The 13,715-nt window shown below is 39.6% G+C and overlaps 1 protein-coding gene across 1 annotated transcript in view; it reads left to right on the top strand.

Moving 5' to 3' along the window:
* The first annotated feature begins 1,449 nt into the window (after positions 1-1,449).
* VPRBP (Vpr (HIV-1) binding protein) overlaps positions 1,450-13,715 on the top strand; it is a 48,283-nt gene continuing 36,017 nt past the window's right edge. The window contains exons 1-7 of the mRNA XM_009891260.1: positions 1,450-1,561; positions 5,762-5,838; positions 6,564-6,637; positions 7,607-7,720; positions 9,989-10,126; positions 11,546-12,049; positions 13,255-13,356. Coding sequence (XP_009889562.1) covers positions 1,452-1,561; positions 5,762-5,838; positions 6,564-6,637; positions 7,607-7,720; positions 9,989-10,126; positions 11,546-12,049; positions 13,255-13,356 — 1,119 coding nt within the window. The 5' untranslated portion in view covers positions 1,450-1,451. The remainder of the gene's footprint in view (positions 1,562-5,761; positions 5,839-6,563; positions 6,638-7,606; positions 7,721-9,988; positions 10,127-11,545; positions 12,050-13,254; positions 13,357-13,715) is intronic.

Below are 13,715 nucleotides of genomic sequence, written 5' to 3'. Positions count from 1 at the left end.
AGAGCTGTAGGGTTGCTTATCCATTCCCTGAATGAGAAAGGGTTTCAAGCAAATTAGAGGTATCCAGCACTCAGTTAAAGATGGCAATGTTTTTCAGAATGAATTTCAGAATGTAATCTATGTTGACCTATGGCTCCCTTTATAGTCTGTCATTTGGCTGATTCCTGAACATCTATTTCAGGAGTTGATGTGTTTGTCACTGTCTTAATTAAAAGTATCTGGTTTTAACATTGTTTTGGAAGGTTCTTTCTCTGGGTCAGTTATGACAAATGGTTATTTAATCTCATGGCAGATGGATATTGGCCATGTTATGGCTAATGAAATGCTGGAAACTTTTGTGCATTTTTGGATGTGAAGGAATTTATTTTGCTTTGATTTCTCCCCCCCCATCTCCAATACAAAGTCAATTTATAAATTAAGATTTGGTGTTCCTTCCTCCAAAAGTTACAACTCTTCATAGCAATCACAGTCTGTCAGATTGGAAACGAAGGGCATGGCAGTGTTTTGAGACAGATTGTGTTCTAGTTTGGTCTGTTGATATTTCTAGTAGATTGTTATCAGACTGACAAAAATTGACACCTCGAAATTTAGAGGCTTAAACAGAATCTAGAGTGATAGTTCCCTTCATTAAATGATATTAAATGGTACCTTAACAAGTCACTCAGTACTGTAGGGGGTTCTCACTCTTGAGGATGGGAACACAGATCTTTTGTCAGCTGCTCTCTTGCAAGCAAAGGCTGATAAACCTGAAGGAATTGCTCCAGTGCTGCCTCCTGTGATCATTCTTCTTCTTACTCGAGCCACTGACTATTTTTGGAAGCCTTGAAGAAGTAGTGATGCAGCAACCTGCTCTGTTTCCCAACTACCGCTCTTTTGGTGCTCCTTCCACTGCCCGCAGCTGCTTGGAGCCACCACCTTCTGCCTCCTTGGCAGCATGAAGCTAATATGATTCTTGGCACTTTCACAACTGTCTGGAGGGTGTTAAACTGGAATAATGACACTGATCATAATCTTGCTGCCCTAGCTTTGTTGTTTCTTGAGTAAATCCCTGAGCAACAGCAAAGGACTAACTCAGGTCTGCGCATGGAATTGAGGTAGGGTTTTAAAAAGCTTCAGCACTGAATACACTTGTGGTTAGGTGTGCATGCTTCCCATCATGGTCAGAGTTGTCATACACCAGTTAAGACTTGTGTTCAAAGTGTGCACATGTTCTTTATTCTGTAGGCAAAGGATGAAAAAGAAAAAGAAACTTCAAACTTTTAAAGTGAAGTTCAGCAGTATTCTGTCACATAATCTTCTCGTTCTCACTCTTTGCTGAGTATTTACTTGCCTCTTCCAAACGACTTGTAATCTTGGATTTATATTATTTCAATGTGGGATTTCTTGCTCATTTTTCAGGTGTGGTTTTTTTGTTTTTTTTTCTCCTTGCTACCTCTGCCTTAGGCTAAGCCATGACTTCAGGATCCGGGCATGTGGACTCCAAGGCTGAGCTCACTGCTTTGCTTGAGCAATGGGAGAAAGAACATGGCAGTGGGCAAGACATGGTTCCTATTCTCACGAGGTAAGATCTATTAAATGAATTCCTAAATTTGAATATATGAAATTACTTGACAGCAGCTTTTACCATGTTTTTGCTTGAGGTTTTTACATACCTGATTACCCATTGGTAATTCATTTTCTTGGTCTGGAAGTTGAACCGGAAGTGTGTTATTTAAACATGCATAATTTTTGGTAAGAAATTTATATTGCAAAGATCTTACACAGACTGTCTCTAAAACATGAATTTCATTCTCTGAAATAATAGAAGTCAGAGGAATCATTAAATAGTTCAAATAACTTTGGTATCTTCACCTGAAGCTTGTAGAACTCTGATCAAGATTGAAAGCTATGAGAATGTTGTTCCATCAGAGTGGTGGTGTGGGGTTTGTGATTGTAGTAATGTTGGTCAGACTAAATCAAAGGATGAGAGCGACTTCTTGGATGAATCAAGGGGATTATATATTGAGAAGATTTTATTGAAGCTCACAGGGCATGTTTTAAGTGAAATTTTAAAACTTGATTAATTTTTTTTAAACTGGATGTTCATTGACTGGCATTGTATTGTATGTGTGAGAAAAATATTCCCTGGAGCAATAACTTATTTTTAGGAGATGTGTAGGTACTAGTAACACCATTAATTGTAAGACATCTTCTATTACAAGAGAAACATTTGAATTGTCAATTGCATTTGTGGTTTCCCAAGCCAGGCCTCTCTTGGGTAAACTGATATTACTTTTGCTTTAACAGGAGATGCACAGAAATTCCACCCAATTTCTTCTCACGCCTCTGCTGGCTGACCTGTGGCCTGCCTAGTATACGCAGAAGGACCTATTGCACTTGTACATCAAGAGCAGTCCAGGTTTCTGTACTGTACTGCTCCGTGTTGTTGGGTCAGACAAGTCAGTACACAGATTCTGAGCTGGCACTGGGTGGAAATGTGGTGGAGGAATCTGGTGGAGCTTCTTTGCACAGATCTGTGCCGTGCCTCACCTAGCGGGCACAACTTTTTTGCTGTTCTTCCTATGTTTCAAAAATAGCAGCACAGAAGAGGGAGATGAGCAGCAGAATGCCAATCCTAAACACTTGAAAATGAGTAGGTCTCTTGAAAATCATGAGACATGTTTCGGTGTATCTCTGTGTATTGTCTGATTTGTGTCTTGAAGGAAACATATGTGCTATTTCAAGACTTTTTCTTGCAGGCATAAACAGCAGAAACTTACTATATTCTAAGAAATTTAAAGAAATTTGAATTAAACATGTCTTCTTGTGTTTATAGCAGTCTGGCACTTCTTGCTCCCACTCGGCTCCTTGAGTTCCCTACGTTATTTATGCCCAGACAAGTCTGATAACTCTCTTTTCATTCTCCAAGGTTTCTGTGTGGCAGGCAGAGTAGATATAGATGGTGAAACTTGGGTATTTTGGCTTTAGTGGAGATAATAGAGATTTATTTAAGATAGGTAGCAAGGGGATCTACTGGCTGTGATAGAAGTTGGATTTACAGTGCTTCAGGTATCAGTGAAAGCCATATGTCTGTCTGGAGTAGAGGGTTTTAAGTACAGCATAGATTTAAAAGAATTTGCTGGAAGAGATGGTAGGAATCCTCACCAACTGGACCTTTTGTTAGCTCATGTCCTGAGGCAGAATAGTGCCCTTGCATATTGTTTTAGACTTAAGGCAGAGGAAGCTGTGGTCATGCTTGTTGGTGAGTGACGTTTTTCTACTTCCTTCCGCCTTCTGAGCTAAATGGAAGAGAACTTCCCTGTGTGGATGGGGGCCTGTTAAATGTGGTGCTGAGGCGGCGTATGTGAGAGTGCATTACTGAGTGTTTCAACAGTAATAGGACAAGAACAGCTCAGTTTGTGGCAAATGAAAATGATGATCTGACTAGCTTTTCAAACATGACTGCGAAGACCATTGTAAAAGAGGGGAAAAAAATAGAGGTGGGGGGAAAGAACTCCTACCCCCATGTAAAACCTAGATCTTGTCTGCAAACTCTGAAGTGGCTAGAGAACCAGTATAATGCCAATTGAACAAAGGAAATCTTGAAACCTGAATAAAAGTTTAGTGGTTTTGTGAGTTGATTTTTGTTAAAGCCTTGTGTACTACGTGGCAATATTATGAGGCAGGAATGAGCTTTGTTAGTTATTTGACTCTCCTATTGCTTCAACTGAGAATTGACAAAACTGTTGATCTGATAGATTCATCCAAGTGGCTTCACAAACCACCTTTGTATGCATTAGTTAAAGGAAGGGTATTACAAGCAAGCTTGCTTTTTTTCTTTTCTTTTTGGAAGTCAATTTTAAAGATGTAGTGATTTTATTTTTGTCAAATAATTGTGACTAATTGTCTCCAAAAAACCTGTAATTGGTGATTCACGTCCCTGTTTCATCTAGGCTGTGATAATGTTGTCATCCCTTGAAACCACTCGGCAGCTTCAGCTGGCATGCTGTTTGGCTGCCTACCTAAACAGGATGGACTGATGAGAATGTTATGCTCACTTTCCATGCTGCTTGTCTGTCCTTTCTGGCACATAATCAAACTGCTGATTATCACCTAGAAAGACCTGACAAGTCTAGGGTGCAGCTTCTCAACTCCAGTTGTCCCCGTTGTCTGTCAGCAGGCACCCCTCAAGCTATTAGTTCTCATGGAAAAAAATGAGAAGCTGGCAGTGGAGTATTTAAGTAACTTGCTTTTGCCAGAAATTCATGAGAGCTCAAGCTGTGCCACCTGTTAGCAAGGGACATAATTTGCATCTCTTCACATTCAGGCTTACTAAAAGTAAATATTGGAACCCCACAGGATAAACAGTTTGCTGAAAGGTAATTGTCAGATCAGAGACAAGCAGGAAAGTTCTCTGCTCGTTCCTGATAAGCTAATTTGCTGTTCCTGCAGTCTGGGCAGGCTTCATAACGTCATCCTCTGTCATACTGGCAAGTCAGTGTAGTTCACAGAGGCAGAACTAAGTACGTTTTTGCCTCTAATTGTCCCTGGGAACACAGGATATTTTCTGGAAAATAACAGGAATGGAGCAGAAGTCAGTGGCATTCTGTAAGGGAAATCCCCTGCAAAAGACAAATATTTTTCCAGGGATTACTGCAGCCTTCCAGCAGTTTTCCCTTCCATGTAATTCTGCCTAGATCTCTACCGTGAGGTATTAAGACCTTGTTTTAAAATGCTGTGCAGCACATAGGTTCTGCACCCTACTCTAGACCACAGTCGAGGGGAGGGAGTGAGGTTTTATACCAGGGAAATAAGGTGTAATTTGCTAATGCTTTTTGAATGCTACTCTTTATTTCACCTCAAACTGCATAGATTTCTGCTGTAACACTTCATGGAGAAAGTGGATGACTGTGACACTATTGCTTGAACATCAGATCATCTTGATTTTGTTTGAGTAAAAATACTAGTTCATTCCCTTACTCCCTGAGTGAAATTAGAGCATAGGATTTCTTGTGTCTGCTGAGGCTGCTTCTCAGTTTAGGGGAAGGTGTAACTTTAAAACAACCTTCAATTTTTGTCTGATACAGAGGAGCATTTAATGTATTTTGAAGGTCTATCGGAGCTTACTGAGTTTTTGCTTGTCTTACCCATTGTGGTAACTGACACGTGCTAAAAAGTTGAGCTTTGATGGAGCTGATGGGATAAGCTGAATAGCGATTACACAATACTTTATTAAATATTAAATGCTTTTATTATTACACAATATTATTAAAATTTAATATGCAAAAATAACAGAATAATGCGTAGGCAGTTTGAGCGGCTGCCCCTGCACAGAATGAGTAGGAAGGAGAACCAAGTCACCTGTTCAGAACTTACTGAATGTACTGCAAAAGAAAGACTATGTGATGGTGACAAGTACTACTCAAGCCCTTTATTTACTCTAGTTTTCTACAGTATGTGTCGTAGAACATCACCATGATTCTAACATGAGTAAATGAAAGGTATTGGCCTCTCCAGAGCATCATGCTTGTGCATCGCTGGGACATTGATATGGGTTTGGTGTGTTTTGGAGCATGGTGTGGAGGATGAGATTAGAGGCAAGTCTTTTTTCTCACCCCTCCATTGTGAACAGTCTGAAATCCTCTGGTGGCACTGAATACTATTCAAATGGAAGTTGATGAGCTGTTTTATAGTACTTTGACAGATAGGCTATTGTGAGGAGCTGTGTACTAGGAGAAGACCGAGTGTGAATTCTGCTCATCTGTTGTCGTTCCTTCTGCAGAATGTCCGAGCTGATTGAGAAGGAGACTGAAGAGTACCGCAAAGGGGATCCAGACCCATTTGATGACAGACACCCAGGTAAGATGTTCTGAATGGTTTTGGCAGCACCAACTCTGTCACAATATGTACCTGGTGATTCATATTTAAGAGTAAGCAATTTTTAGCCTGAATGCTAAAGCTGCTGGTCAAGGTCTGATACAGCTTTTGCAATGGGTAATTGTGTTCTGTAGTGCTGATATCTGACAGTTTTGATGTTTGCTGCAAGATTTTGAGGCCCTGGGTAGAGTTTTGGAAGAGTGTTTCAGAGGCTGATTTATGGCATAAAGGTATGATCACATTAACAAGTTGTAGTTAATGTGAAGTAGCAGATGTTAGATGGACAGAGAAGACAGTATGTCTCAGATTATCTTGAATTTGCAGTTAAGTGCAGTGCTTTAGAATAGTTACATACAGCCACTGATGCTTTTTATCTTGTTATCCTTAGATTATTTTTTTGTGGAGATGACTTATTTCCAAGTTACTGCAGATGGCGTCTGCATCTTCACTGTCTACAAAAATGACAGGTCAATACTATTGGACCACTAGAATGTGTTGTGCTTTGACTGGTAGGAATTCTAGGGAGGTAATGCCTGCTAGAAAAAATGTTAAGTCAGTGAGTAATTCATATGATTTCTTCTGTAATTTTTCTTCTGAGAAAGGTCCTGCTAAGTAGAGTATTCCACAGTCAGTTTAAAGATAGCAGTTCAGTATTAATCTTGACATCTTGAGGTAGGTAGATAAGTCTTTTCCTATTTCTCCCACAGGTCGGGCAGACCCAGAGTGCATGCTTGGTCACTTACTGAGGATACTTTTCAAGAATGATGATTTTATGAATGCGGTAGGTTTGCTCTGAGAACTGTATCCAATTCCTCACACCTTGTTATGGTTCTTGTTTACTCTGTGCTGGTTGACCTCAGTATTTATTTACTATTTATTTTACTGGTATAGGGACTATGTCTTCCATAGCAGTGGCTTTTAAAACGGGTTTAAGCGTGACTCATTTGCCACTGTTAAAGCGACTCAAACAAAGGGGAGTTCACGAGCTGTTCAGGAGTGCTGGAATATGTGTAGTAACAATTGAATTGTTTTGTCTCAAGGTTGATCACTCTCTATAAAGAAAATGTAGCTCCTCTAATACAAGTTTAAAAGCATAATTGATTTCTGTAATGGAAATTAATACCACTAATTCCAATGCCTTGTCTCTGACTACTTGGAAATGCTGGACTGCCAGTAGGAGCAGTGGAGTATGTCAGCTCTAGAAGACTCAGGCAGAGGATTAAGAGGCGAGAGTCTGGCTTTCCTCTTGCATTACTATACTCTAACATGAGTTAATAGCTAGAATTTTTCTTGCTCTCACTTTCCTGCAAGCACCTGTGTACACGTTGCTGTGAGGATTCTGACAGATTGCTTGCATGTAGCTTTCGGTCTTAAACTGCAAGTGATTAGCAAACATAGATGCCATTAAAAATGTGCATTTTTTATGTTAGGTTTTTTTCAGCTATTACCTTTTCATGTTTGCACTGTCATACAGGCTTTTTTTAGGCATTTGTCTTTACAAATCAATGCAAGATAGATATTTAGTCAGTGAACAGCAGATCAGATGGGAATTCTGTTTCTCTGAAAAGTAATTTCAACTTGTGAGGCACTGGAGGGAGCAGGTTAAAGGCTAGTCATCTTTAGATCCAGGGCTTGCATACTGACATTTCTTACTTTATCATTTTGCCGCTGTGAGAGTTGTAAGGCTTTCACTGCACTGGTTTTGGTCAGAGTTGAATTTCAAACCAATGCTTTGCCTGATCTTCTCTAGCTAGTGAATGCTTATGTGATGACAAGCAGAGAACCTCCATTAAACACTGCTGCCTGCCGACTTCTTCTGGATATCATGCCGGGACTGGAAACAGCTGTTGTTTTTCAGGAAAAGGTATCATTTATACTAAGGCTTGGGTTTTAAGCTTGGTGCATTATGTACTCCAACATTTCTTCCCACAGGAGAAACCAGTAAAAAGCGATATTGAAATCCTGTCTCTGGGAGACAATCTATTCGATCTTACTAATGGTTTGGGGCTTTTTGATGTTGGCTTGTTCAGCTGATCAAATCTTGGGTATTTCACAGCTTGTAAGGTATAATGGGACTGATGCAAACACAGGAGCTGGAACTTAATGTGATGTTTTGGGAGATGTTTTACTTTGAATTGTTACTTCATAGACCTGTGAATGGAGGAGGCTGTATAGAATGTGAGGACTTGCAGCAGGAGTCTTAGCCAGTAATCCCCAGCTACAGCAGAGCGATAGCATTATTAGAGCTAAGTGATAAGCAAGTCATACTTTAACTAAGCAGTCTAAAATCCACATGCTTTGTGGGGATTATCTGGAACTGTGATGGACAGCTGAATCAGACTTCTGTATGTTGACAAATGTGGTTTTCTGAAGGAATGCACAGAGGGTTGAAAGTGAGGAGAAAGTTCGTTTCGCTCCTGAGCCCCAATTTCCTCATCTGTAAAAATTGATGTAGTGATTTTTTAAGTTTGGAAATCAGGTAGTGCTTTTTATAAAAGTTCCAAATTAGTTTCTTTACTATTGGAAATATGGATATGAAGGAAAGAATAATGTGCTCCCTTTGTGAAGGACTGAATTTAATTTGAGATCTTTGTGATCTGTCCAAAGATGAGTAATGCTGTGAGGCTTTGATCGAAAAAAGTTAAAAGTAAAACAATACTTCCCTATTTGTGAAAGATATAGCTTTTTTTTTTCAGTTTTTTTTTTTATCTTTCTGTAAATTGAAATTAAATTAAGTCTCACACTTAAGAACGTTTTTTCTTGTGACTTGAGAATACATAGAGTTCTGTTTGGGGTCCTTATGTAGGAGTCTTTAGAATAGCTCACAAATTCCTGTGAAGAGGGTACTGTTCTGGTCATAAAGAGGTCCTCTAGCGGCCAAGGTATTTCACATCTAGTTGTTTTTTGTTTGTTTGGGTTTTTTTATGACATAAGAGCATTTAAATAATAATACAATTTTCTTTAAATATGTAACAGGCAACTCTTTAAATATCTGTAAGCTGAGAGTTCTCATTGAAATGTATGTCTATTCATTATTAGTTTTAGCCGGTCTTTTATTGTATTGTACCTATGATTCAAATTATGTGCAAGACCCCTGTCATGATAATGATGTGGTGTTGTATGAATGTGGTGAGGCACTGAAACAAGTTGCCCAGGGAAGTTGTGAAGGCTCAATCCCTGGAGGCGATCAAGGCCGGGCTGGATGGGGCTTGGAGCAATCTGGTCTAGTGGGAGGTGTCCCTGCCCATAGTAGGGGAGTTGAAACTAGGTGATCTTTAAAGGTCCCTTCCAACCTAAACCATTCTATGGTTCTATGATGTTTCAAAATCCTGTAGTGATTTGAAGGAAAAAATTGTATCTTTCATTCTAAACCATTGTCTTTTTACTTGATTGTTTTAATTTTTAATTAACAGTTGTCCAGCCTTGTAAAGAAAAGTTGCCTGGCAGTGTTCAAACACTGCTGATTTTGTTACTATTAAAAATATTAACCATATTTAACATTAAGATTTTCATGTGTACGGATTGGTATACTTGTATGCATTTCTCTCTTCTCCAAACATTATGGATTTCTGACTATGTTGAGAATTGTTCTTTTGGTGAGTAGTTGTTAGTGTAAACCAGGTAGCTTGCTTATTTAAGTGATCTTTCAATTTAGCCCTAGTAAGCTCTTAGTAAAATATAAAAAAATTTAGTCAAATTCCATTCTACTTGGTGTAAGCTCAACATTGTGTCTTTGAAATGTATTAAAATGATGGAGAATTACATTCGTGAAACTGACAGGAGCTTTGGGCTTGTTTGTTTTGACTATTTGATATGTATCTGTAGTGTTTTGCTACTTCCTAGGCAGTAGGTTGACTGGACACTTCAGAAGACCTTTACAGGTGTGCAAATCCTGATTCCAGATATCTGATGCCTGGGAATAGTTTTATGCAGCTTAAAATGTTAGATTTATTTCTTTTTTTTGGTTCCAGATATTTTTGATTCATTACATGTTTGGTAGGAAATCTAGCCTAGTCATTCCTAAAGATAGGGAGAATTGTTAATGACAGATGCTTTCACTGTGACTGAGAAGTTAAAAATGAAATATAACTGTTGGATTTGCTTTCTTATTTTCTTCATTCCTTCATTCTAGGAAGGCATAGTTGAAAATCTCTTTAAGTGGGCACGAGAGGCTGATCAGCCACTAAGGACATACGCAACGGGGCTATTAGGAGGAGCCATGGAAAACCAAGATATTGCTGCAAATTACAGGGACGAGAACTCACAATTGGTAATGATCTCTTGGTCGTTTTTGTTTTTTTAAAGGGCAGTTATCCTTTCTTGACCGTGCATTTGCTGAGGCTGGGGCATGCAGCCTGATTATTCTGTTGTACCAGTTGTGTTAAAAATACCAATGGAAACTGAAGAAGGCAAATACTATACTTTTTAATGGGACTCATTCATAGCTTCCTTAAAGACAAATTTTGAGAAGCTTTACATCTGTAACTATTGCATGTTGTGATTTATGTACCAGGCAGGGATTTTAAAATGAAAGGTAAATCAACATGGGGACAACTTAATACGAAATTGCATCCACTTCTATTCTAATTCGTTCACCAGTTTAGTGTTGATTCTGTACGAAATTGTCATAGTTTAACCTCAGCCAGCAGCCAGGACCATGCAGCTGCTCACACAGTTCTCCCTCTTCCCCTAGAAGGGCAGGGAGAAAAGGAGAGGAAGGAAAGGGAAAAAAACTTTGTGGGTTGAGATAAAGACGGTTTACTAGAACAATAATAGTAAAGGAAATGTAACAATAATAATAATGGTAAAAGACTATACAAAATACAGTAATACAACACAAGTCACTCTCACCACCTGGTGAATTGGTTGCCCAGCTCCTTCTGAGTGGTGATCGTGAATTCCAGCCCCCCAGCCAGTCCCCATTTATATACCAAGCATGATGTCTATGGTATGGAATATTGCATTGGCCATTCCATCAGTCTGTCTATTTTCCTTCTCAGCTTCTGTGGGAAGCTGAAAAAAAGTTCTTGAATAGTATAAACATCACCTGGCAACAACTAAACCAATATGCATTATTGACATTCCTTTCCTACCAAATCTGAAAACACAGCAACTACTAGAAAGAAAGTTAACTCTACCCCAGCTGAAACCAGGACAGATGCTTATCAGCAATTAAGATGGCTTTTGGAAGAAGGTAGGATAGGCAAATTTGTCTCCCAGGATAGTGTACAGTGTGTTAAAGCATAGGTGAATTCTAATTGTTGCACAGATAAGGCCTTTAAAAGTAAAAGCATGACCTTAGGTTTTGTGGAACCGCAATGTATAAAAGCTGCTGCTTTGAAAGGGAATGTTGCCTTTATTCTAGGCTAGGCAGAGATGATGGCAGGATGGTGCAGGCTGCGGTTCTGTTAGCACTAATATAGCTCATCTGCTCTTAATGGCTTTCAAGCCACTTCCTGCTCGTGCAGGAGACTAGGTGCTGATATTTTAGAATTAAAGTAGCTGTAGCAAAAGGGATTGGAGTCTTCTTATTCACTTTGAAATCATTATTTCTCTGGGCGAATGTACACCACAGCATGCTTGATGCTTTATGCTGTGGAATAACGATAACAACAAAAAGTGTGGGTGATGTGAGCTGCAGGATCAAAACAAAAAGTGTCTTCTCATGCATACTTCTTTTCTGAAACAGGTGGCTTTGGTGCTTCGACGGCTACGAGAGTTACAGGTTACTGAAATGACTACAAAACAAGAAAACAAGCGTCCCAGTCCTCGGAAAGTGCCATCAGATCCTTTACTGCCTCTAGATGAAGAGGCTGTGGATATGGATTATGGGGAGATGGCAGTAGATGGAGAGCAAGAGGAAGTTCCTGGTGATATGGAGATCTCCTTTCATCTTGATTCAGGTCACAAGACCAGTAGCAGGGTAAACTCTGCTACAAAGCTAGATGATGGGGGACTGAGGAAAAGCAAATCAGGGAAACAGCATGAAAGAGACGGCTTCCGGAAGGCCAAGCAAAAGCTGGGATTCTCCGCTTCGGAACCAGAGCGGATGTTTGTTGAACTGTCCAACAGCAGCTGGTCAGAGATGTCCCCGTGGGTGATTGGCACTAATTATACACTTTACCCTTTGACTCCCGCCATAGAGCAGAGACTAATTCTTCAGTACCTGACTCCCTTAGGGGAGTACCAAGAGGTGAGCATATGGAGGTGGGAGCAAGCACTCTGTGCTTGAATTCTCCTGACAAAAGTATGAGTGGTATTGTGGGGAAAAATTTGCAGAACTGTTGTATCCCTCTCTGATATTTCCTGATATGGTTAAGATCAGTAATCCTTCCTGAGTTGTTGATGACTTTCAGATTGATGAAGTCGCTAGTTTGAGTATTACTTGGTAGGCAATACTCAAACCTGAATCTGGCAGGTGTGTGGTCTAGTAGTTGGAGCATGGCACTAGGAATTTTATTCCTGGTTTCTGTTAAATTTTGTGATTGTTTACATGACACAGGACAAGTCACTTTGAAATACAGGTATTTTTCCTGTTTTCTCTGGGGAATGTGATAGACTCCTGCAATGAAAAGTCTGAGGAAATAATGAACTTGAAATTCTAGATGAAGTTGTTTGTATAACCTCTGCAGTAGTTCTGATGAGAAATGGCAGTGCCAACGTTATGCAGATGCTTTTTAGAGCTGTTGTTACTTACATGGACAAAATAGTTGGGCACTGTCAGATTTACCAAAGTGTGTTTTTCCTTTTTTTTTTTGACTATAAAACTCAAGTTAGCATAGGTCTGCAAGCCACCTTTATCTCTGTCTAATCTTCTTTTAGGTGGTTGAACTTAATTTGAAATAGAATGAAGCAACACAGTTTTGCTTTGTGGTATACATGTTGTGTGTGTGCCTTGCTTCTGTGAGAGGAAAAGAAACCATTATCCCCCTAATACCCTGCATGCTGACTGGATCGCTTCATATACCAGCAATAATAGGATATAAAAATAGGAATTAGTAATATAAAGCTGTTACACAAAGAATTACACAAAGGGGTTTGGTTTGTTGCCCTGCTCTCCTCTTTTTTCTGTTCAGTTGGGTAGTTGTCTTTGCACAGATGGAAGGTGGAACGTATCTCCAGGGTGGTATCTGTGTGGACTTGCCATAGCCGCACTTGAAGGAGAGTCTTAAGATTTCCGTGTGGCAGCTGTCATGCACCTTGCTGCAGTCAGCAGATGTATTACAAGAGGTCTGTTAACCTTTATTGCTTCCTATGGATGGAGCTGGTTACCACTGACCTCTCATAACAGGTATCTGCCAATAGGGGAAAATTGGGGGTTTGAGAGAATAAAAACCAAACCAGGCCTTTTATTTCCCATGAAACATTCAGCTAGTCTCCCCTTTTTATTTTTCTCAGCTACTACCCATCTTTATGCAGCTGGGATCAAGGGAGCTGATGATGTACTACATCGATTTGAAGCGAACCAATGATGTGCTGCTCACTTTTGAAGCCCTTAAGGTAAATTACTTTCATAATGCATAAAATGTACCATGAACATTGTAAAAGTGTCAAATATGTGTCTGCTGTATGCGTCGAAGGCAAATGCTCACCTTCCTTAGGTCTGTGTATTTTGCAAGATTCCCTGGGATTGGAGTTGTCTTTCACTCAGCTTGAATGCATTGTGGGTTTGTTTTTATAACTCTCAAGTATTTAAAATTAAAAAAAAAAAAAAAAAAAGAAAGGGGGGAGGGGGTAAAAAGATCTTAATTTTGCAGGAAGTGCCATTAATTCCACCTGCCATCTGTCTATCTGAAGACTATAACAATTCCATTTTTTGTCAAATGCTTGTGTTCCTGCTGCCCTTAGATGGCATTCCT

This window comes from Charadrius vociferus, unplaced genomic scaffold (assembly GCF_000708025.1).
Source record: "Charadrius vociferus isolate BGI_N301 unplaced genomic scaffold, ASM70802v2 scaffold758, whole genome shotgun sequence".
In the NCBI taxonomy this organism is placed as follows: domain Eukaryota; kingdom Metazoa; phylum Chordata; class Aves; order Charadriiformes; family Charadriidae; genus Charadrius; species Charadrius vociferus.
This window is presented reverse-complemented; position numbering and strand designations above follow the sequence as displayed.